Source organism: Magnolia sinica, chromosome 17 (assembly GCF_029962835.1).
Source record: "Magnolia sinica isolate HGM2019 chromosome 17, MsV1, whole genome shotgun sequence".
NCBI classification, from domain to species: Eukaryota; Viridiplantae; Streptophyta; class Magnoliopsida; order Magnoliales; family Magnoliaceae; genus Magnolia; species Magnolia sinica.
This window is the reverse complement of record NC_080589.1, coordinates 5,821,947-5,845,083: the sequence shown is the minus strand read 5'-3', so window position 1 is coordinate 5,845,083 and position 23,137 is coordinate 5,821,947. Positions and strand designations below refer to the sequence as shown.

Sequence of the window (23,137 nt, the reverse complement as noted above, 5' to 3'; positions counted from 1 at the left end):
CAGGCTTTACTATTGGTTAGTTCATTGCCTGACAGTTGGGAGACATTGGTGGTGTCTCTGAGTAACTTTGCGCCAGACAAAAAGGTGTCTATGGAATCGATAACTAATTGTCTCTTCAATGAAAAGACAATGAGGAAGTCTCAGGAGTCTACTCAACAAGAGGCCCTTGTGATACAAGATCGGGGGAGAGGAAAGAATAGAAAAGGCGGGAAGGCCCAAGATAAATCAAGAGGCAAGTCGAGTACAAGAAAGGATGTTGAATGCTGGAATTGTGGCAAGAAAGGCCACTATAAGCATGAATGTCATAAGAAGAAGAATGACAAGAAAGGAAAAGGAAAGGAGAATGAAGATGAATCGGACTCCACTGTGGTCGCTTCAAATGATGACGTTATAATTATTCTTTCAACAGATCATAATGTTTGTCTCACGGCTACGAGTCAGGACACTGACTAGGTGATGGACTCGGAGCCTTGTTTCATACAACTCCATGTAAGGATTTCTTTATAAGCTATAAGTCAGGTGACTATGAGAGCATGAAGATGAGAAATTCTGGCATATCGAATATCGTAAGGGTCGATGATATTTATGTGAAAACCAATATAGGCTACACATTGGTTCTCAGGGATGTGAGGCACATTTCAGACCTTCGCCTCAACTTGATGTCGACGGGAAGGTTGGATGATGATGGGTATGAAAGTCGATTTGTTGGTGGGCGCTGAAAGCTCATCAGATGGCGGCCAGAGGAAAGAAGTATTGCACCCTTTACAAGGCAAATGTTAGTGTGTGCAAGGGTGGGTTGAACACAGCAGAAGATTCAGTTATTAACATATGGCACAAGTGTCTAGGCTATATGAGTGAAAAAGGGCTTCAGCTACTAACAAAGAAGCGGCTCCTTCTAGACGTAACAGGTATACCTCTCAAAACCTGTATTGACTATTTATTAGGGAAACAACATAGAGTTTCATTTGTTAAAAATGCTTCTCATGTTAACAAAGTACATGCATTAAATTTAGTTTATTCTAATGTTTGTGGTCCTATGAGGACAAAAACCTTGGGTGGGGCATTATATTTTGTCACTTTTATAGATGATACATCTAGGAGGGTTTGGGTTTATGATTTGAAATCTAAGGACGAGATCTTTGGTATGTTTAAATTGTTTCATGCTATGCTCGAGAGAGAGGCATGTAGATCATTGAAGTGCATCCGCACTAACAATGGTGGTGAATACATCGGTGACTTTCATGAGTATTGTAAGTCCTTGGATCGGATGCCACAAATCTTAGCATTACCGCGCTGCTCGACTAATCGAGGGCACTGCTCGACCGGTCGAGTGGGCAGCTCGACCAGTCGAGTGGTGCTCGACTCAAAGTCCAGCGAGCTATCTGTTTTGAAATTCTATGGTGCTCGACTAGTCGAGGGTCAGGCTCACCTGCCTCAACTAGTCGAGAGTTACGCACATTCAGTCCGAATTTGGTGGAGACTATGTAAATCTGAGGTGGTTTCACAAGAGCTATGAAAGAGAGTTGCCTAAACTATAAATAGGGGTCTTAGGGTTATTATAGGGTAATGTAAGAAGGTTTTTCAAAGTTATCTAAAGGGTTTCTAAAGGGTTTTAGGGTTATTAAAGGTGAGAGAGAGAAAAAAAAGAGAGAGGAAGCTTGTGGAAGGGAGGTTTTGCTCATAGAGGTGATCTACTTTGCAGTCGACATCTCAGCGCTTCTACGTTCTCGTGATCGGTGAGATTTCTTTGTTTTTTATTATTCTCTTATCGTTCATTCACTCCTGCGTGAGTGAAGAAGGTTTGATTCAAGTAGTATGTGCTTGTGATCGGTTGTAACGTTCTACTTCATAATGAATTGTTGCACTGGACGAGGTCCCGTAGTTTTTACCTCTTTGAGAGTTTTCCACATAAAAATCTCTTGTGTCTTATGGTTTGTGCTTTGATTTATTTCATTGCTTTATTGTCCCATAATTCTGGTATGTTTTGGGAGGCGAGATCCTAAGATTTTTGTGCAATGTTTGTTCACTCCCCAAGTATAGGGTTGTGATGTAGTAATAAACTCGGTAAGACCGAGGTCGAATCCACAGGGACTGATACCTGTACGTTATCTGAAACCAAGTAGAAATAGAACTAGCCTAAGATGCAATCTAAATCAAATATAAATTGATGAATGATGGTGAGAGATTAATGTAAAACTGAAGGAATTCAGAGGAAGGAAACTAGGGATTCAGAGGATCCACTTGTAGAGATCAGGGAGAAATTATGCCTGCTTCAGAAATCATGGAATTTAACTAGACTTCCTTTGATATAGTTTTCAAGAGGTGAAAGGTATATGAATTAGAATGGATTCCATCACCAAGTCATGCCCAGGAAACAAAGTAAACAACAGAATTAAACTAATTACCAACCAACCAACAATGTATGAGGATCAGGAAGGGTACTGTCATCCTACCATGCCCATGGGACAATGATGAACAACAGGGGTTCCTGACTTCATAAACATAAAAAGGGAAGGAAATACTCAAAGCCATTGCAAACCTATTGTAATTTCAGTCACAACAGACCATAAAAGACTAAGAAAAATATTCCTTTACTAATCAACTATATCAAATTCAGTTTATGAATTAAAGGCACACAGTAAAATCTCCCATCTCGCTACAGGCTTCACCTCTTAGCCCTAGCTAAGAGGTTTAGCCAGACATGAATGGCTTGGACTCAAAGCAAATAAAAAGAAAGAGAAAACGAAAAATAAAAGAAAAATAAGAAAAACTTCTTATCTTTTCTCTCCCATCTTCTCTCTCTGTCTTCTTTTCTTCCGTCCTCCACACGTTGCCAGCAGCTTGAATCCCTCCAGCCACGTCTAGCAGAAAGCCCAGCTCACGTGCTGATCTCCTCTTTCTTTAAAGCCAAGACTGCCACCCACGTTTTCTCCTTTCTCTCCCCCTTTTTCTTTTCCTGGTACTAGCCGTAGTTGCTCCTTTATAGGATTCTGGCAGTGGTGGCTGAGTCGAACACCAACTTCTCCTTCGCAGTCTGTTTGCAATGGAGCCGGACTCCCTGTTTACGCGAAAAGAAACACGGCCTTGCATTTGTGATGACTGGTGGGCCCAGGATTGATGTTGGATGAGAAATCCGACCCATCCATTAGTTTCCCCTCGAAAAACCAGTGAAACCTGATTGGTTTTGGATCCGCTTCGAGGTGAACAACAAGTTAGTTTAATTCACCGTCGGTCTTCCGATTGGACGGTCGAAATCCAATTAAAACTGTCCTCTGCAATTCCACCACCTAGGCGCTATTTTTAGGGAGCATGGGCGTCTGATGAACGGTCCAGATCCGACTGATAAGTCACGACAGTGGCCCACAAGCTTTCTCTGCAGCCTCAGACGCGGAACAGAGCTTCCGCGTCGGAATATCCGATGATTGATGGACCCCACAATGATGTTTTTGATAAAATCCACCATGTCCACTGAGTTACTGACGAAAAACCAGTCAGGAATGGACGGTTTTGGAGTGTAGTTGGTGTGGTACACTGAACTTTGTTCGCTGCCGTCCAACCTGCGATTTATAGTTACGATCTTCCCGTAGCTTGCATGAGGACAAACGGACACCTAGGAGAGGGTTTTCGCCCCCCTATGGACGCAATAGACGGCACTGATCATCCATTTGGATGATGTGTGGGGCCCACAACTCGAAACCGCGATGCACGGCGTAAAATGCTGTTGCGTTTTGGTTGGAATTGGAAGGAGTCGGTCAAAAGTCGGATTGACCGACTTCTCGTTCCTGTGCACTGCCAATGCACTTATGCACTATGCACACACATACTCCAGTGGGGTCCATTATGATGTTTTTGAGAGATCCGCTCCGTCTATCCGTTTTGTCAGCTCATTTAAACAGTTGGGACCAAAACTTGAGAATATCCAGATATCAGGTGGGACCCACTTAAGGTTTTAAGGGGCTGATCTAACCGTTGGGCCATTTTCACAGTGGTCCAATAGTTGATTTTTTATTGTACGGCTTATTTAAGGTCTTCAGGCCATATATAAAGTTTCGAGCTGGACGGATGGTGAGAACCTCGTGATCTTGCATTCTGGCCGACTTTCAGGCCGCTTGAGTTTCAGTTTCTCGATTTTCGCAGATCACTGGCATGTAATTCCGTCGATCTTGGTCCCTTGGAGTCCGTCCCTTGCCCTGGTGCATTCTGAATGTTAAATCCATGCTCTCAGTACCTTTTCCCAGTCCAGGCTCGTAAATACGCCCTGCAACACAAATATGATTAAAATGGGCTATTAAACGGTACCATATTCATAAATCTAGGCAATAACTGGGTCTGATATGCAATATTTGACCCTCAACACAACCCCCAACCAGCATTTTGCTAGTCCCGAGCAAAATATGCGAAAAGTAAGTTGAGAATTACACAACAATTTCTATAAACTCGAGAGATTTATGAAAAACAATTCAGATATTCGAATTCTAAGATTCATGAATTTTGGCATTACTTTCTCCTAGAATCAAACTCACGGTACTTCATAATCAAGCTCAAATATTAATCCATTAATTAGAACGATTCTAAATATTGAATTCCATGGATGTATAGTCTAATCTCGACTTGTCAACATTAAGATTCACCTCGATATTTAAGGATATCATTGGTAACAACTAAGAGAATTCACGATAACCCAACTTGACTTACACATTATCTTTTTATTCTTTTAATTTTTGATTTTTTTCATTAGAAGTAACGCCAAGAAGAGGGATCAAATCCTCACCTATAGGGAGCAAACCTAAGGTAAAGAGTGTACACCCAACTTTTTCACATATCATTCATGGGGAATCGAATCCTCACCTATAGGGAGCAAACCTATGGTAAAGACTATTCGCCCAATCCATTCAATTTCTCAAGTTGGTTCCTTTCATGTTTAGTGATTACCAAGTTAATCCTTTAATATCGAATTGAAACCTTAATATGCAAGCGAGATGTGTCCTGCGTATTCATGACTCAATCAATGTTTACAAATTCTAACCATGGATTAATAGTTCTAACTTAACTGTGAAATCTAACAAATAGTTGAATCCAAGAGTCATCAATTCCAACATCACTTATCTTGTAATTCTCAATCTAAGATGGCGTCAAAATCGCTTCGAATTCATACGAAATTGTAGAAAAATTTAAAAATTTTCACAATTTCTTCACAATTTTTGCTCAAGACTAAGAAAATACTGATTAGGAAACCTAATCTCCCACTCCCAACCTAAAATCTACATTGTCCTCAATGTAAAAGAAATAAGCATGCGATACACATGGAACAAAATAAGTAAATAAGAAGTGATGGAAAGATAATACCTGGATAAAAGAATCAAGAGGCTTTCCAAAGATATCTATGTAAGAGCAGGTCAGCACAAGAGAGAAACCAACAGAGGTAAAATAAAATAACAAAAATAAAATTCTACCTATACCACTTTCGTAGGTGCTCTCGATTACATTTAGCGTATGCAACAAGCCTTTAAACCCCCTAGGTTGCCCCTAGTGGACGAGTTGTAGTCTCGTGAGGGTTTGCAGTAATGTTACCCACAAACATTGAACTAACTAATGATAAAAATGAAATGAAATGAAGAACTGAGTTGCCTCGCAGGAGCGCTAAGTTTACCGTGTTCAGCCAGACAATTAAAGCAACTACCCTAGTCCTAAGAAAATAGGAAACTTACCTATACCTCCATCAGACTAAGAGATCAATCCTGGTAAACAGGATCAGTCAGAAGCATGGACATGTCCTCTGAATCAAATTTCTCGACAAATGGTTTCAATCGATGTCCATTGACTTTAAAATCCTTGCCATTGTCGGGATCTCTTATCTCAACGGCCCCATAAGGAAAAACAGTAACAACAATGTAAGAGCCGGTTTAACGAGATCAAAGCTTACCCGAAAAGAGATGTAATCGAGAATTGTACAAAAGGACCTTCTGACCAGGCATGAATGATTTTCGCACAATGTGTTGGTCATGAAATGCTTTCATCTTGTCCTTGTAAATTCTCGAATTATCGTACGCATCATTCCGGATTTCATCCAGTTCATTCAATTGAAGTTTGCGTAACGAGCCAGCATTGTCCAGATTGAAATTAAGATTTTTGATCGCCCAGTACGCTTTATGTTCCAACTCCACAGGTAAGTGACAAGCTTACCCATAGATAAGTCTAAAGGGAGACATTCTAATAGGGGTTTTAAAGGCAATGCGGTATGCCCATAAGGCATCGGTCAATCGAATTGACCAATCCTTACGGTCAGGGTTAACCGTTTTCTCCAAAATGTGTTTAATTTTCCTATTAGAAATCTCAGCTTGCCCACTTGTCTGTGGGTGGTATGGGGTGCTCACCTTATGAGAGATACCGTATTTCTTCATTAAGCTCTCAAATGGTCTATTGCAAAAGTGTGAGCCCCCATCACTAATGATGGCTCGAGGCGTTCCGAATTGAGAAAGGATGTTTTCTTTTAGAAATTTAATGACCGTGCGATGGTCATTAGTTCGACACGGAATCGCTTTAACCCATTTAGTGACATAATTCACGGCGAGCAAAATATACAAATTTCCAAATGATTGGGGGAATGGTCTCATGAAATCGATGCCCCAACAATCAAATGCTTCAATGATAAGGATGGGATTCAAAGGCATCATATTTCGACGGGACAATGCTCCCAATTTCTGGCAACACTCACAAGCTTTGCAAAACTCATGAGTGTCCCTAAACATAGTGGGCCGGTAAAAACCACACTGCAGAATCTTGGCCGTGGTCTTTTTAGCAGAAAAGTGACCACCACAGGCCTGTGAGTGACAAAAGGAGATGACGCTCTGATGCTCATCGTCTGGTACACATTTCCTTAGGATTTGGTCTGGGCAATATTTAAATAAATAAGAATCATCCCAGAAAAAGTTGCGCACCTCGGTGAAAAATTTCTTCTTATCTTACGCAGTCCACTGTGTCGATATGGAACCTGTAGCAAGATAATTAGTAATATCAGCGAACCAAGGTGAATGGGAGACTCGGAACAGTTGTTCATCAGGGAACATATCATTGATATGGGTCGCCTCAAGGGAATCAGAGGTATTAAGGCGAGAAAGGTGATCGGCCACTGCGTTCTCTACTCCCTTTTTGTCTTTAATTTCCAAATTAAATTCTTGGAGTAGAAGGATCCATCGTATCAAACGAGGCTTAGAATCATTCTTAAAAAGAAGATACTTAAATGTCGCATGATCTGTGTTGATAATGATCTTGGATCCGATCAAGTAGGACCTAAATTTGTCTAAGGCGAATACTACAACTAAGAGTTCCTTTTCCGTAGTCGAGTAGTTCACCTGGGCAGAATTTAAAGTTCTACTTGCATAATGAATGACGTAGGGCCTCTTATCTTTTCTCTGGCCTAGGACTGCTCCAAGCGCATAATCAGAAGCGTCGCACATAAGCTCAAAAGGAAGGTTCCAGTCGGGTGGCTGCATGATAGGTGCAGTGGTTAACGTGCCCTTAAGCTTGGTGAAAGCTTCCTGGCATTGCTCAGTCTACTCGTACGGAGCATTCTTTTGAAAAAGATTACATAAAGGACGAGAGAGGAGACTAAAGTCCTTTATGAATCGCCTGTAAAATCCTGCGAGTCCTAAGAAGGATCGCACGTCTCTGATGTTTTTGGGTGGAGGTGGGTTAGAGATAAGATCGATGTTTGCCTTATCTACCTCGAATCCTTTGGACGAGATGATATGCCTAAGGACAATTCCCTTCTGAACCATGAAATGGCACTTCTCCCAATTAAGTACCAAGTTCTTTTCTTCACATCTTTTCAGCACACATTTAAGACTTTCCAAGCACTTGCTGAAAGATGGACCATAAACAGAGAAATCGTCCATGAAGACCTCTAGATATTGCCCCACCATATCAGAAAAGATACTAAGCATACATCGCTAAAAGGTGGCAGGGGCATTACATAGTCCGAATGACATCCTTCGATAGGCAAAGGTGCCGTAGGGACATGTAAATGTGATCTTTTCCTGGTCTTCAGGGGCTATCTCTATTTGGTTGTAGCTCGAATATCCGTCAAGAAAACTGTAATAGGAATGACCAGCTAACCTTTCCAGGATCTATCAATGAATGGTAAAGGAAAGTGGTCTTTCCTCGTGACGGTATTCAACTTCCTGTAGTCAATGCACATTCTCCAACCAGTAGTGACTCTAGTTGGCACGAGTTTATTATTAGCATTGGCTACGATGGTGATTCCGGACTTCTTAGGGACCACTTGAGTTGGACTCACCCATTGACTATCAGATATAGGGTATATGATATCCACGTCCAATAGTTTAAGAACCTCGGCTTTAACCACTTCCTTCATGTTTGGATTTAGTCTACGTTGTGGTTGCTGAGTGGTTTTTGCATTATCCTCAAGATATATGCGGTGAGTACAAATCGAGAGATCGATTCCCTTGAGGTCCGCTATCATCCATCCTAAGGCTCCTTTATGCTCAATGAGAGTAGATATGAGCATACTCTCCTGTTCTTTCTCCAGGTGGGTAGAGATCACCACCGGGTATGTCTCATCTTGATCTAAATAGGCATATTTCAAATCAGAGAGCAAAGGTTTTAGGTCAAGCTTCGGCGGCTTGAGGTTAGACGGTAGAGGCACTACATCGATTTGTGGTAATTCTTCAAATTGTGGCCTCCACCGGTTAACTTCAAGTACCGGTGCAGCATCAAGCAAGGCACACGTCTCCCTAATCATGTCATTATCAAAATCATGGGAGTAGGCCAGGCACGTCTCCAGATGGTCGGAGGATAAGGTCAGCGGTGTCGTATCTTCTACGAAAGAGTCAATCATGTTAATGTCGTGGAAATCGTCATCATCCTCTAAGTTACTGCCGTTATTGAAAAAAATGCTTGACTCCAATGTCAAATTTTCAAAAGACATAGTCATGACACCATTCCTGCAATTGATAATTACATTTGACGTGGCAAGGAATGGGCGACCAAGAATGACGGAAATCTGAGTGCTCATATTATTGATGGGTTCGGTGTCCAGGATGATAAAGTCTACAGGGTAGTAAAATCTATCGACCTGGACTAACACATCCTCAATTATCCCTCTTGATACACGAACAGAGCGATCAGCAAGTTGTAGTGTGGTTAGGGTGGGTTTTAATTCACCCAAACCTAACTGTTTGTATACCAAGTAGGGAATCAGATTGACGCTCGCTCCTAAGTCAAGAAGTGCGTGATCAATTCGATGGTTCCCGATTACACATGATATGGTTGGGCTACCGGGATCCTTGAATTTCTGTGGCACGTCTTACTTCAGGATGACACTCACTTTCTCAGTCAAGAAAATTTTCTTTTGAATAATTTTTCGTCTTTTGGTCGTGCATAAGTCTTTTAGGAATTTGGCATATGAAGGTATCTGTTTAACAACATCAAGTAGAGGAATGTTGACTTTTACTTGTTTCAACACCTCTAGGATATCCTGAGAGTTAGAGAGAGGTTTTGGTGAAACCAACCGTTGGGGGAATGGAGCAACTGGCTTCTCTAGAAGTTCCGGTTCTACTTTTTGTGGGGCATCACTGAATCCATCATTGTTGTCCTCTTCTGGTTCTTAAGACTTTTCGGGCCTAACCGAAAGAGTTTTATCAATGATCTTCCCACTCCTAAGAGTGGTGATGGATTTAGATGCCCCATCTGATTTGAAGAGCTGGGATCATTATTCTCATACTGCGGTTTAAGATTGGGGAGAGGTTGTGCAGGAAGCATCACCTTTTCTATAACCGTCATACGAGAATCTATCTTTTGCATAAAATCTGTAATTCCCCGCATTGCCTGAGTCATCTCTTGTATGGGATTTTGAACCGGTTCCTCTTGAGGTTTCACTTGATTTGGATTTTGATTGAAGAAACCTGGAGGAGTAGCCGTCTGTCCATTCCTCCAACTAAAGTTTGGATGATTTTTCCAGCCAGGGTTGTATGTATTGGAGTTAGGTCCAGTAAAAGGTCTTTAATAATTATTTACGGCATTGGCTTGTTCATTCAACACTCCTCGAAAGGCAGGTATTGTAGGACAGTTTTCAGTTGTGTGAATGTTGCAATCACAAATGCCGCAAACAATTTCATTGACCTTATCCTTCTTTCCTTCCATGACCTCAACTTTCCTTATGAGCGTAGTCACTTTACACTTGAGATCATCCTCTTCTTTCAAGAGATATAATCCACATTTCTCCTTTAATTGAGTCGGCCTAGACGTGGTGTTCAACTTTGGATAATAGTCCCAAGATTGTGTTTTTTCAACCAAACTGTCGAGGTAGTCCCATACCTCGTCGACATCTTTATTAATGAACTCTCCATTAACATTGTCTCGACCATTTGGCGCATGGAAGATGTCAGTCCATCGTAGAAAAAATTTGTAATGCGTCACATTTCAAATCCATGTTGTGGACATGAACTGACCAAATCTTTGAACATTTCCCAACATTGGAAGAATGTTTCATCTTCCTTTTGGGCAAAGTTCATGATTGCTTTTCTGAGGGTAATCGTTTTATGATGTGGGAAGAATTTTTTTATGAATTCCCTCTGCATGTCGTTCCATGTGCCAATGGATCTAGGACGCAGTGAATGTAACCACATCTTAGCTTTCTCTTTTAAGGAAAAAGGAATGAGTTTTAGCCTAATTGTATCCTCAGATACATTAGGAAAACATAATGTAGCTATAATCTCATCGAACTCTTTCAAATGTAAATATGGACTTTCTAATTCAAGTCCATGGAATTTAGGATGGCTTGATGTCCATTTATCCTGTGTTTTCAGGAAAAATCATGTATGAGGGCGTACTCACTCCCGCCGGTTGTAGATAATCTCGTAAGGTACGAGGCGGGGGTGCCTGTTGCACCTCATTTTCATCTTGGGTATCCTCCACCCTGGGTGGAAGTAGAGGTGGTTGGTCTTCAGCCATAACTTCAGTTAACTCAGGGGATTTTGAGCGGTGTCTAGTCCTGCGATTGATAGTCAACCCCTCAACCAATCCTCCTTCAGTCAAGAGACGTCGAGTGTTGTCACGGACCCACTTGGGCATGAAACACTCACAGCCCTCAATCAAATTCAAAGTCTAATCCTAAGAAAGGAAAAGAAAATCTAAAAAAAAAAAGAGGGAGCGTTGGAAAGAAATTACCAAATTGAAGCCCCTAAGTTAAGGACCTGCAAAATAAAAACAAAATAAGTTAGATTCTAAAAGAAGATGAACAATCCTTTTAAAAGAAAGGTAGTAGTAAACTGATTTCTAAAAGAAAGTGAAAACTTCTAAAATAAATTAGGAAAGTCCTAAACTAGAAAGTAAATTACTAAAAGAGAACTGAAAAATAGAAAGTAGAGAAGGAGCTTACCGAATTAGAAATTTCTATCTTAAAGGCCTATAAAATAGAAAGGTTAGTTTCTAAACAAAAATTCTAAAAAATAAATTAGGAAACAAATTAGATTTAAAAAGAGTTAAAATTAGAAAGTTACTAAAATAAAAATAGAAAGTTAATTTCTAAAAAGGGAAAGAAATAACCTAATTTCTAAAAATAAATTATTTCCTACAGAAGGGAGGATACTAGAATTAAAAATTTTCTAAAATTTAAACCCTAATTCTAAAAATAGGAAAAAGTAGAGAGATTAGGAAGGAATTACCAATTGAGAAACTTATGTCAAGATCCTATAAAACAGGAAACAAGTTAGTTTTGAACTTAAATAAAAATAAATAAAAACTAAGGTTAGTAAAATCTTAATCTTAAACTAATCCTAAAACCAATTAATTTCAGAGATCGTAACCGTCAGTCCCCGGCAATGGCGCCAAAAACTTGTTCACTCCCCAAGTATAGGATTGTGATGTATAATAAACTCGGTAAGACCGAGGTCGAATCCACAGAGACTGATACCTGTACGTTATCTGAAACCAAGTAGAAATAGAACTAGCCTAAGATGCAATCTAAATTAAATATAAATTGATGAATGATGGTGAGAGATTAATGTAAAACTGAAGGAATTCAGAGGAAGAAAACTAGGGATTCAGAGGATCCACTTGTAGAGATCAGGGAGAAATTATGCCTGCTTCAGAAATCATGGAATTTAACTAGACTTCCTTTGATATAGTTTTCAAGAGGTGAAAGGTATATGAATTAGAATGGATTCCATCACCAAGCCATGCCCAGGACAAAGTAAACAACAGAATTAAACTAATTACCAACCAACCAACAATGTATGAGGATCAGGAAGGGTACTGTCATCCTACCATGCCCATGGGACAATGATGAACAACAGGGATTCCTGACTTCATAAACATAAAAAGGGAAGGAAATACTTAAAGCCATTGCAAACCCATTGTAATTTCAGTCACAACAGACCATAAAAGACTAAGAAAAATATTCATTTACTAATCAACTATATCAAATTCAGTTTATGAATTAAAGGCACACAGTAAAATCTCCCATCTCGCTACAGGCTTCACCTCTTAGCCCTAGCTAAGAGGTTTAGCCAGACATGAATGGCTTGGACTCAAAGCAAATAAAAAGAAAGAGAAAATGAAAAATAAAAGAAAAATAAGAAAAACTTCTTATCTTTTCTCTCCCATCTTCTCTCTCTGTCTTCTTTTCTTCCGTCCTCCACATGTTGCCAGTAGCTTGAATCCCTCCAGCCACGTCTAGCAGAAAGCCCAGCTCACGTGCTGATCTCCTCTTTCTTCAAAGCCAAGACCGCCACCCACGTTTTCTCCTTTCTCTCCCCCTTTTTCTTTTCCTGGTACCAGCCATAGCTGCTCCTTTATAGGATTCTGGCAGTGGTGGCTGAGTCGAACACCAACTTCTCCTTCGCAGTCTGTTTGCAACGGAGCCGGACTCCCTGTTTACGCGAAAAGAAACACGGCCTTGCATCTGTGATGACTGGTGGGCCCAGGATTGATGTTGGATGAGAAATCCGACCCATCCATTAGTTTCCCCTCGAAAAACCAGTGAAACCTGATTGGTTTTAGATCCGCTTCGAGGTAAACAACAAGTTAGTTTAATTCACCGTCGGTCTTCCGATTGGACGGTCGAAATCCAATTAAAACTGTCCTCTGCAATTCCACCACCTAGGCGCTGTTTTTAGGGAGCATGGGCGTCTGATGAACGGTCCAGATCTGACTGATAAGTCACGACAGTGGCCCACATGCTTTCTCTGCAGCCTCAGACGCGGAACAGAGCTTCCGCGTCGGAATATCCGATGATTGATGGACCCCACAGTGATGTTTTTGATAAAATCCACCACGTCCACTGAGTTACTGACGAAAAACCAGTCAGGAATGGACGGTTTTGGAGTGTAGTTGGTGTGGTCCACTGAACTTTGCTCGCTGCCGTCCAACCTGCAATTTATAGTTACGATCTTCCCGTAGCTTGCATGAGGACAAACGGACACCTAAGAGAGGGTTTTCGCCCCCCTATGGACGCAATTGACGGCACTGATCATCCATTTGGATGATGTGTGGGGCCCACAACTCGAAACCGCGATGCACGGCGTAAAACGCTGTTGCGTTTTGGTTGGAATTGGTAGAAGGAGTCGGTCAAAAGTCGGATTGACCGACTTCTCGTTCCTATGCACGGCCAGTGCACTTATGCACTATGCACACGCATACTCCAGTGGGGTCCATTATGATGTTTTTGAGAGATCCGCTCCGTCTATCCGTTTTGTCAGCTCATTTAAACAGTTGGGACCAAAACTTGAGAATATCCAGATATCAAGTGGGACCCACTTAAGGTTTTAAGGGGCTGATCTAACCGTTGGGCCATTTTCACAACGGTCCAATAGCTGATTTTTTATTTGTACAGCTTATTTAAGGTCTTCAGGCCATATATAAATTTTCGAGCTGGACGGATGGTGGGAACCTCGTGATCTTGCATTCTGGCCGACTTTCAGGCCGCTTGAGTTTCAATTTCTCGATTTTCGCATATCCCTGGCGTGTAATTCCGTCGATCTTGGTCCCTTGGAGTCCGTCCCTTGCCCTGGTGCATTCTGAATGTTAAATCCATGCTCTCAGTACCTTTTCCCAGTCCAGGCTCGTAAATACGCCCTGCAACACAAATATGATTAAAATGGGCTATTAAACGGTACCATGTTCATAAATCCAGGCAATAACTGGGTCTGATATGCAATATTTGACCCTCAACATTGTTCCCAACAGACCACACCACAAATAGCGGCGGGAAAATTGATTTTCACCATTAAAATTTTCGTAACATTTACTTTCCATCCAATCTATTCATAAGGTCACAAAGACCTAGATGAAGATGAAAAACAAATTTCATATTGATCCAAAACTTCTATAGCCCCTAAAAGGGTTTCAATGGTAGACGTTCAATTCCCCACTGCCTTTTACAGTGTGGTCCACTTGATAGTTAGATCTGTCTTATTTTTCGTCTCAAGCCTTAATATGAGCTCGCCAAATAGATGGACGGTTTGGATATAACACAGACCTCATGATGGGACCCATAAAAGCAATGGGAATTCCATGGCAGTTTATTTTATTTTATTTTATTTTATTTACAAGGAGAACTTTTTCTTTCCTAAATTTTTCTCTAATACATATTAATGTAAATATCTATATATAAGCATATAAAAATATTTTTCTCTCTTTTTATTCATTTAACAAGAATATCTCCTAAATTAAAATGAGTTACTTGACGTACCATATATGATTTTGGGGTAGGAGAAGCTACTTTAGCCAACCAACCTGTTTATTTTCCAAGATTCCATCAGGTCGATGATCGAAAATCTATTTCATTCACTTCGCAGTCAATTTCAATTAGTTCGCGGTCAATTTCATTCATTTCATTCACTTTGCGATCAATTTCTTTCACCTCACAGTAAATTTCAATCAGTTCACGGTGAATTTCATTAACTTCGCAGTCAATTCCATGCATTTCGTGGTCAATTCCCTTCACTTCACGATCAATTCCATGCATTTCACGGTCAATTCCCTTCACTTCACGGTCAATTCCATGCATTTTGCGGTGAATTTTGGCGAATTTCCTTCACTTCACTGTTAATTCCATGCATTTCCCAGTGAATTTCCTTCACTTTGTGATCAATTCCATGCATTTCGCAGTGAATTTCCTTCACTTCACGGTCATTATTCTCTCTCTCTTTTTTTTTTTTTTTGGGGGGGGGGGGGGGGGGGGGGGGTTTAAAGGAGCGGGTAGGGATTAAAATTTGAGAGACCTGGACAGAGAGAGAAGGTTTTGGAGAGACCCAGACATAGAGAGAGAAGGTTTTGAAGAGACCTAGATAGAGAAGGTTTTGGAGAGAGCTAAATTGACACAGGGAGGGACGTGGTGAGGATAACTACTCCGAATCCACGGAACTCTTCGGACTCCTCACTGAGATTCCTCAAATCTATGAGGAATGAAAATAGAAATAATTTCTAATAAATTCAAAATAGATTGATTGATCATAAAAATAATAATAATAATAATAATAATCCTTTAAATAATGAGCTCAAACTTAGGACAAAGTTTTAGAATCAAACTCTTAACTCAAACTCCATAAAAAGGTGACTCATTGTTTTCGGCTAAAAATAATAAGTGTCTAATTTTGCCTAACTACATTATTCTCCTAATTTTTCTAAGCCCTTTTCATGTTGGACACAACTCGTACAACTCAAATGATCAAAAGTTATGATCGAACTAAAACTTACTATTTATGTTAAAAATGAACATAAAATAGACTTTTGATTGCCGATATGATGGAATCTCTCAAATACAGCATGTGCAACCTGGCATAGCAGGATTGGTTGGCTAAAGTAACTTCTCCTACCCAAAATCATATATGATGTCTAAAAACTCATTTGGATTTGCAAGATACGAATGTTTTAAGATTCTGACGGTCCTGATCACTTCTGCCTCCGATCGGGCCTTCTTTAGTCAATCTTCGCGATGAAAGTATCTGCGACCCGCTCTACATCACACAGAGAGAGACAGGGTTTTGCATAGACCCAGACAAAAAGAGAAGGTTTTGGAGAGACCCAGACACAGAGGGAAGGTTTTAGAGAGAGCCAGACAGAGAGAGAGAGGGTTTTTGGAGAGATCCAGACATAGAGGGAGAAGGTTTTGCACAGAGCCAGATAGAAAGAGAAAGGGTTTTGGAGAGACCCAGTCACAGAGACAGGAGATTTTGGACAGAGCCAAGCACAAAGGGTTTTGGAGAGACCCAGACAGAGAAGGTTTTGGAGAGACCCAGTCATAAAGAGAGAAGGTTTTGCACAAAGCCAGATAGAAAGAGAGAGGGTTTTGGAGAGACCCAGACAGAGAGGGTTTTGGAGAGACCCAAACACAGGAGATTTTGGATAGAGCCAAACACAGATGGTTTTGGAGAGACCCAACTAGTGAAGGTTTTGGAGCAATTGCATTACACCTTGAAACTTTAAATTAGTTCTTAATTAACTCTTTTAAGGGTCATATTAGGCCCACTAAGATCTTCATTTATTATTATTATTATTAGTATTTAAAGTTAGATAGGTGAGAGCACACCACCTGAGTTAACTGATATAAAAAACACTTTCCCACGGAATGTTTCATTTACTAGTTGCAGAAGCCATAACAACAAGAACAACAATAGAATGTTTCATTTACTAGTTGCAGAAGCCATAACAACAAGAACAACAATAGCAGCAGCAATTGCTCTAACAACAACGGCAACAATGGCTTTTCTCACACATAAAGCTGATTTTCAATAAAAATACATAATCATACTTAAAACTGGAGCAGTGTGGAAAATGTTTACCAGGATCCAGGAAAGCACCATTTTTTTTCTGTTTTATTCAGTAATTTAAGATGTCATAAAGTCCATTATCTATAGAAAATAGTAGTATCTCCAATGTAATAGAACCTAGTTAATAAAATTCAACAAAATCTAGATCAAGTACAGGAACTGGATTTCAGACATGCCCCAAAACTGAATCAATTCCTCTATGTAGCAGCAGTTGTCTTCCTTGGAGCTGTTTGGGTCCCTTCTCTGAAATTGTTCTAGAATCTTAGAGGAACATAAACGTGACTACCTTATCCTTTCCATTCCAGTTGTCTTCCTCCTAAAGGCCTTTCATGCTCCAGTTCTAGTTGCGGATATGGCTTGAGGGATAACCTCAAGAAGCACATTGGCTCTTCTGAAGATGAAGCTGCGGCGCCTGCACTGCATGCAAAGCATGTGCGTCTTGTTCATTCTCTTCCCAAAGCTTCCAGTCCCTTTCCCCACATTAGGTTTCGATGAGACTGTATTTTTCTTAGTCACACATTTGGAGTGTATGGAGAGAAAATTGCAACCTTTCTCTAACCCAACCCAAGAAAGCACCATCATGGACCCAAAATCAACATGACTCAATTGGTCTTAACTCCAATTTTAGCACAATGAGATTTTTCATCTTCAATATCAGTTTAATTAAATCATTGATCTTCAATTTTTGCGAAAAGATTGTCCTTCAATTTTATTTTATTTTTCTTTTTTCTTTTTTAAGAGAAATGTGTGATCACACCATCAGTAACTTTGTTGATATTGAATAAAAATTATATCTTTCGGGTGGTCAGCATACAAAAATTAGAGAAGCCTCGCCTAGATATATCCACAACAAGACAAGTGGATTAAATTAAAATAATAATAATAAAAAATCTAGCCATAATCAAGAAAACCAGCATCAAAGGACAAGTAGGTATAGCAACCCAGCTTTGGATGACTCCCCATGAAAACACAACAAGAGGGGCTGAGAAGAAGCCTTCCCAGCCCTATAATAACTGCACAAAACAACCAAGAGGGCGAGAAAAGATCCATAATTGAGATCAATCAACGATCCACCCAGGCCAGCCTACTAAGATCCCCAATATAAAAGTGTATACAGCAGATAGAGACCAAACTGGAAATCAGAGTAAGGGCTTTAATGCCACTGAGGAAAAAAGCTGGTTCAGCAAACAACTAGCCCCTAGTCAATCAGATCCAGTAGTAGCTAGAGTAAGCCTACCCATCCATCAACGAGCCCTCTAAACATCCCCACACAGTCAGCCAACAAACACCTAAAAGAACAACAAAACTGATCCATAGATCATGCCAAGGCAGCCTCTCCCCATTCAGAGCCGGTTGGACTAGCAGCCATAATTTTCAGGACGTGCTACGCCAACACCGAACAATGGATGACTAGGGAGAAGAAACATCTTCAACCCATTGAAGCATGAGCTGCAACACCCCCTAGAGCATTGGGAAGATTTAACTGACATAGGGGAAACGTGATGGGGTTGATCACCGTCTTCCTCGATCGATAAATATCTTGAATCTACAAGGTACTTTTGATTTCACAAGAGAAAATCTCGAAGAGTTCTAATCAAATAAGGAAACAAAATTTAAAAAATGTGCAAGTTTCCGCCGTCTGTCAACTAGGGGTGTACATGAACCGAGCTAGCTCGACTCGACTCGGATCGAATCTAGCTTGAATTGAACTCAGATCGAACCAGTTCGGCGAATCGGTTACTTTGTCATTGATGTTGTTCCCCAACTGTTTGATAAAATGACTCAACGAAATGTGGCTAGTGGCAAGGAAGGTATGTACATGAAACAAATACCCCTTTTCTCTTTGTTTTTCTTGGTTTTCATGTACTTGGGTGTTTGAAAAAATACCTATAAAACTATTGCCTTTGTTTGTAAAACAGTGGGATTTTGAAGTTGCGGTTCGGGTGTTTGTGGAAATTCCTCAATGGTGAACTCAACTTGATTTGGGCTCGAACTCGGTCCTAGCTGGCCCGAGCTGCTGACCGAACCAAGCCGAGCTGGCCAGTCAGGCTCAAGGACCGAGCCGAGTCAAGTTCGAGCTGAGGTCAGCCAATGGCCGAGCCTAGTCAAGCTGAGGCTAACTCGACTCAGTTCGACTCAATGTACAGCCCTTACTTTCTAATGGTGCACATTTAACTAGTAGAACCGTGGAACCGGACCGAAACCAACCAAACGGTTGGGTTTGGTCCGGTTCTAGAGTGCACCGATTCCGGTTCCGATTCCAAAAACCAAAGAACCGGTGACATCGGTTCGGTTCTCGATTTAGGAGTATGTAGAACCGATCCGAACCGTGAACTGATCTGTAGAACCAAACCGTGGATCCGATCCGTAGAACTGAACCTCGAACCGAACCGATGTATTTTACACACCTTATAATTATTTTCTCTAGAACAATTATTTTCGTAAATGTATTTTTGCACACCTTATACAATATCTAAACGATTCATCAAATGGACCACAACATGGATGGACATGGGCTTGCAATTAGGCTGAATTATAAAAAGCCCAGAACTGTGGAACCGATCCGGAACCGAACCGGTTTTAACAGTTCGGTTCTGGTTCGATTCTAGGGTGCCAACGGTCCGGTTCCGGTTCCGAATTTCCTAAAACCGTTAGGAACGGTTCGGTTCCGGTTTCATCCCAGAACCAGATCACCAAACCGAACCGTGTGCACCCCTATTACTATCAACCTGTTGTCGACTTGTCGAGTCGATAGGTTGAAACAACAAAAAAGTGTCTAGATATTTAAACAAGAAATTTTGTGATATTTGACATATTGACCTATCGACAAGATCTATCAACCTGTCTCAATGGGCAGAAATCAGCCAGCAAGCAATCTAGAACAATATTTTAACATGCCTAAACTGACATTAATCAACCAACAAGCAATCTGAAATTTATGGTGAAATTCGACCTGTTGAACCAATTGAACTATGCTGAATTTTTTCGATTCTTCCTTGAGCTTCTTTTGATCCATGTTTGTTAGGAATGTGCTTGTCCAACATCCTACATCACCAACCCACCAAACCCCTGGCACACTTTTGATCCTATCTTGGGACAATTTTGAAATTTGGACCTGCTCTGCCGAAATTTATGCCTAGCAGCAACCCACATAAGAGGCAACACTAGCTCACCCAATGGACATTCACCCCGCAATCCATCTTCCAAACATACGCCACTAACCACCCAGCCAACACTCACCCACGTCCCCTGATTGCTCGCCATCAAGGGGACAGTCGCCACTGTCCATCCAAACCAATCCAGCAAGAGCCCTACGCTCAGGCAGAACCCTGTCACCTGTAGACAAACAACATACAGCACAAGAAAACTATCATCCAGCCTATTCCATCATCCATCCAAGCAAACTGCACTTGCACAGGGATACACAGAGCATACAGCCACTCAGGGCACATCTGCCAGCAGGGGGCAGGCGAGGCCTTGGCCAATCAATAGCATCCATTGCAGGGACAGATAAAAACAGCATCAGTTAACAACAGATCATAAGAGACCTAACCAACCGAGCATTTCTTTCTCAACAAGCCCACCCCAGCATTCATATCTATTCAATCAAATAGTTCATCTTTAATACATATGAATTGTACCACTTCAACATGGATCCAATCAAGCCGTTGATTTTCAGTAGTCTCAATCTAGCCAATCAATTACAGTGACTAGACCCTCACTTATGAGTATGGATCAAATGTGTCGCCCACATGGACTTTGAATATCAATCATGTAGGCTCGTGTGTGCTAGAGAGAGAGAGAGAGAGAGAGAGAGAGAGAGAGAGAGAGAGAGAGAGAGAGAGAGAGGTCTCCTCTGATAAATCACATACATTCACAGTAGGCCTAACAGAGTTTACTCGACATGATAAAATCGCGTGAGTAACTCAGACGCAATCCGATTTCGAGTTCCCTCCAACTTCAACGCAGACTATCCGCACTCTTTCTTTACTAAATTTTTTATTTTTCAAAGATGGACTTATTCAAGGGTGGATACACTGAGAAGTCACATGGAAAAAAAAAATTAAAAATAGCAACAGTAGCAAAAGCAGAAACCGCATCAAGCGCTATTAACCACAACAATCATTCAAAATAGATAGTCATAGATAGAACTAAAGCCGATTATGGCAGTTCCCCACACCTTAAGGTAGCACAGCGATAAAACCAACATGCCCATGTCAATGCCGTCTCTCGTGTCATCTACCGTGCAACAAACTCGCAGTATGATAGTTACTCAGGCCGGAGGCTTTACATAGGCGATGGTGGAGAAGTAGGTCTGAGCAACGGTGAGTAGGAGTAGGATGATGGCTGCCACTACCGAAACTATCGCCCACGGATTGCTGAAGTAATCGTGCATCAAGCGCGCCCTCCATGTGTGCCAAGTGGTGTTGCAGTATTTCCTCACCTCCTGGAACAGATTGGGGAAGTAATGGCGGGTCTGGGTGTCCATGGCGACGCCGTAGCATAGCTTGTTGAAGAGGAGGGCCACGGCATCATCACTACCGAGCCAGTGTTCGAGAATCTTGTTCTGGCAGAGAAGTGCCACGTCGGCTGGTGTGTTCACGATGCAATCCATGAAGAAGGCGTAGCTTGTGAAGTGGCAATTGGAGTCTGGACGGCATTGCTCAAAGGCAATGAAATTCCTGAAAAGGGAGTTGGTGTTGTCCTTGATTAGCAAATATGGAATTTCCATTACCCCGTCACGGAACTTCACTTCCAAGTAGCTGTTGGCATCCTTCTTCACCCTGAACTTGACGCCAGCCTCATGGAGCTCCGTAGCACAAGGGATCGATTTCTGGGGAGGGGAAGGCTTCCTTGGAAACCCTATTATTGTTTGGAGAAGAATAACTACTCCCTTCCACTTGCGATTCCCAAAACGTCCTGTCTTCTTGGATTCAGTTTCTGGGGGTTGGGCTTCTATATCTGAATGGCTTGAATTTGTCAGTGGCTGCTGCGGGGGCGTTTGTGATGAGTAGTGTTGCATTTTATTGCTATCTGTTGCCTGAGAGCCATCAGGAGAATCCTTGAGACGGCGGGTGTGAAATAAATGGAGCAAATGGAGCAAATGGAAGGGTTCCTGTTCCCCTGGAAGGGATTTGTCAGCCCCCACAAGGAGATGGCTGAAGAAATGGATGGCGAGAGAGTTAATGGTAATCTGCAGGTTCTCTCCGTCACGAATCCTAAGATCTGCCAGCTTGAACAACTCCTCGAGGATGAAGAAAGGAAGCTGGTTCTCGAGCAGGAGCATGTCGTTGGTTATCAAGGGCAATATCCACCTCGTGCTATATATCATATCGTCCTTTGCTTGGTATCGCTTGAGAAAGAGTTCGATGATGAAGCAACCATCGAGGACCATCATCTGGACGAAATCATCACTGCTGAGCTGTACTAATTTTTCTGAGTAGTGGTTCCTTGCATTCATCTCCTTTTCTCGGACCTTGTCGAGATAATGCTTGAGCGGGACCTTGCTGTTGTTCCTTTTGAGGAATTCGGAGAGGAACTGCCACTTGTGCTCTTCCATGGCCTTTAGGCCATTATCGCAGTGGTGGTAAGGACCAATGGAGATGATCTTCGGCTGGTAGGCGCTCTCATCCTCCTTGCGGAGGTGGGACGGGACTCGATAGATTGTGCATTGCTCTTTCTCAGAAGGACCGACGGACCACTTTTCGAGTCTCTTTTCCATGTATTCGTCCAAGGACAAATGGCTGCCTTCTTTCATGTTTTTCTCCATCTCCAAATTAGGAATGCTCAGAGAAGGAAATGCTTTAGATGGGAATTTTTAGGTTTCAATGGAGTTGGGAGTGTCACGTAGGAGAGAGAGAGAGAGAGAGCAATGGTTCGTGATGTTTGCTAATTCTGCGAGAACACTTTCATAGGCATTTTTATTTATTTATTTATTTTATTGAAATTTAATTTCATATACGTAGAGAAAGATCACTTAATAATTGGACATTTCGGGCAGGCAAAAACAAAATGGAATGGGCCCACCTATTTTAAAAGCAGAAAACAATAAAGAAAGGCGAGAATTTAATTAGTGTTGAAAGCAGAAAACACTTTCATAGGCATACGCCAATATCAAACACGTGTGTGAGATCCACACGTTTAGGAGTTGCAATGTGCCGCGCTTGAGTTGGGTATAAGATACTGTTGAATGAGGTATATCCCAAGTGGATGTCAAATAAACAGTATAGTGGGCTTAGGAAGATTTTAACGGTGGATATACAGTCACTATTATTTTCCTGTGGTGTGGTCCACATAAGATATATATCCCTCTCATTTTTGGGATCAAGCCTTAAAATGATCCGTAA

General features: G+C 41.4%; 1 protein-coding gene and 1 non-coding gene across 2 annotated transcripts; one reads left to right on the top strand and one right to left on the bottom strand.

Moving 5' to 3' along the window:
• Positions 1 to 10,443: 10,443 nt before the first annotated feature.
• LOC131232008 (small nucleolar RNA R71) lies at positions 10,444 to 10,550 on the top strand. The gene has a single exon (XR_009164617.1). It is a non-coding gene; the product is annotated as a small nucleolar RNA R71 (small nucleolar RNA).
• Positions 10,551 to 20,645: 10,095 nt separating this feature from the next.
• LOC131231644 (UPF0481 protein At3g47200-like) lies at positions 20,646 to 22,683 on the bottom strand. The gene has a single exon (XM_058227908.1). It carries the CDS (start codon positions 22,558 to 22,560, stop codon positions 21,064 to 21,066), a length of 1,497 nt encoding a protein of 498 aa, XP_058083891.1. The 5' UTR covers positions 22,561 to 22,683; the 3' UTR covers positions 20,646 to 21,063.
• Between the last annotated feature and the right edge of the window lie 454 nt (positions 22,684 to 23,137).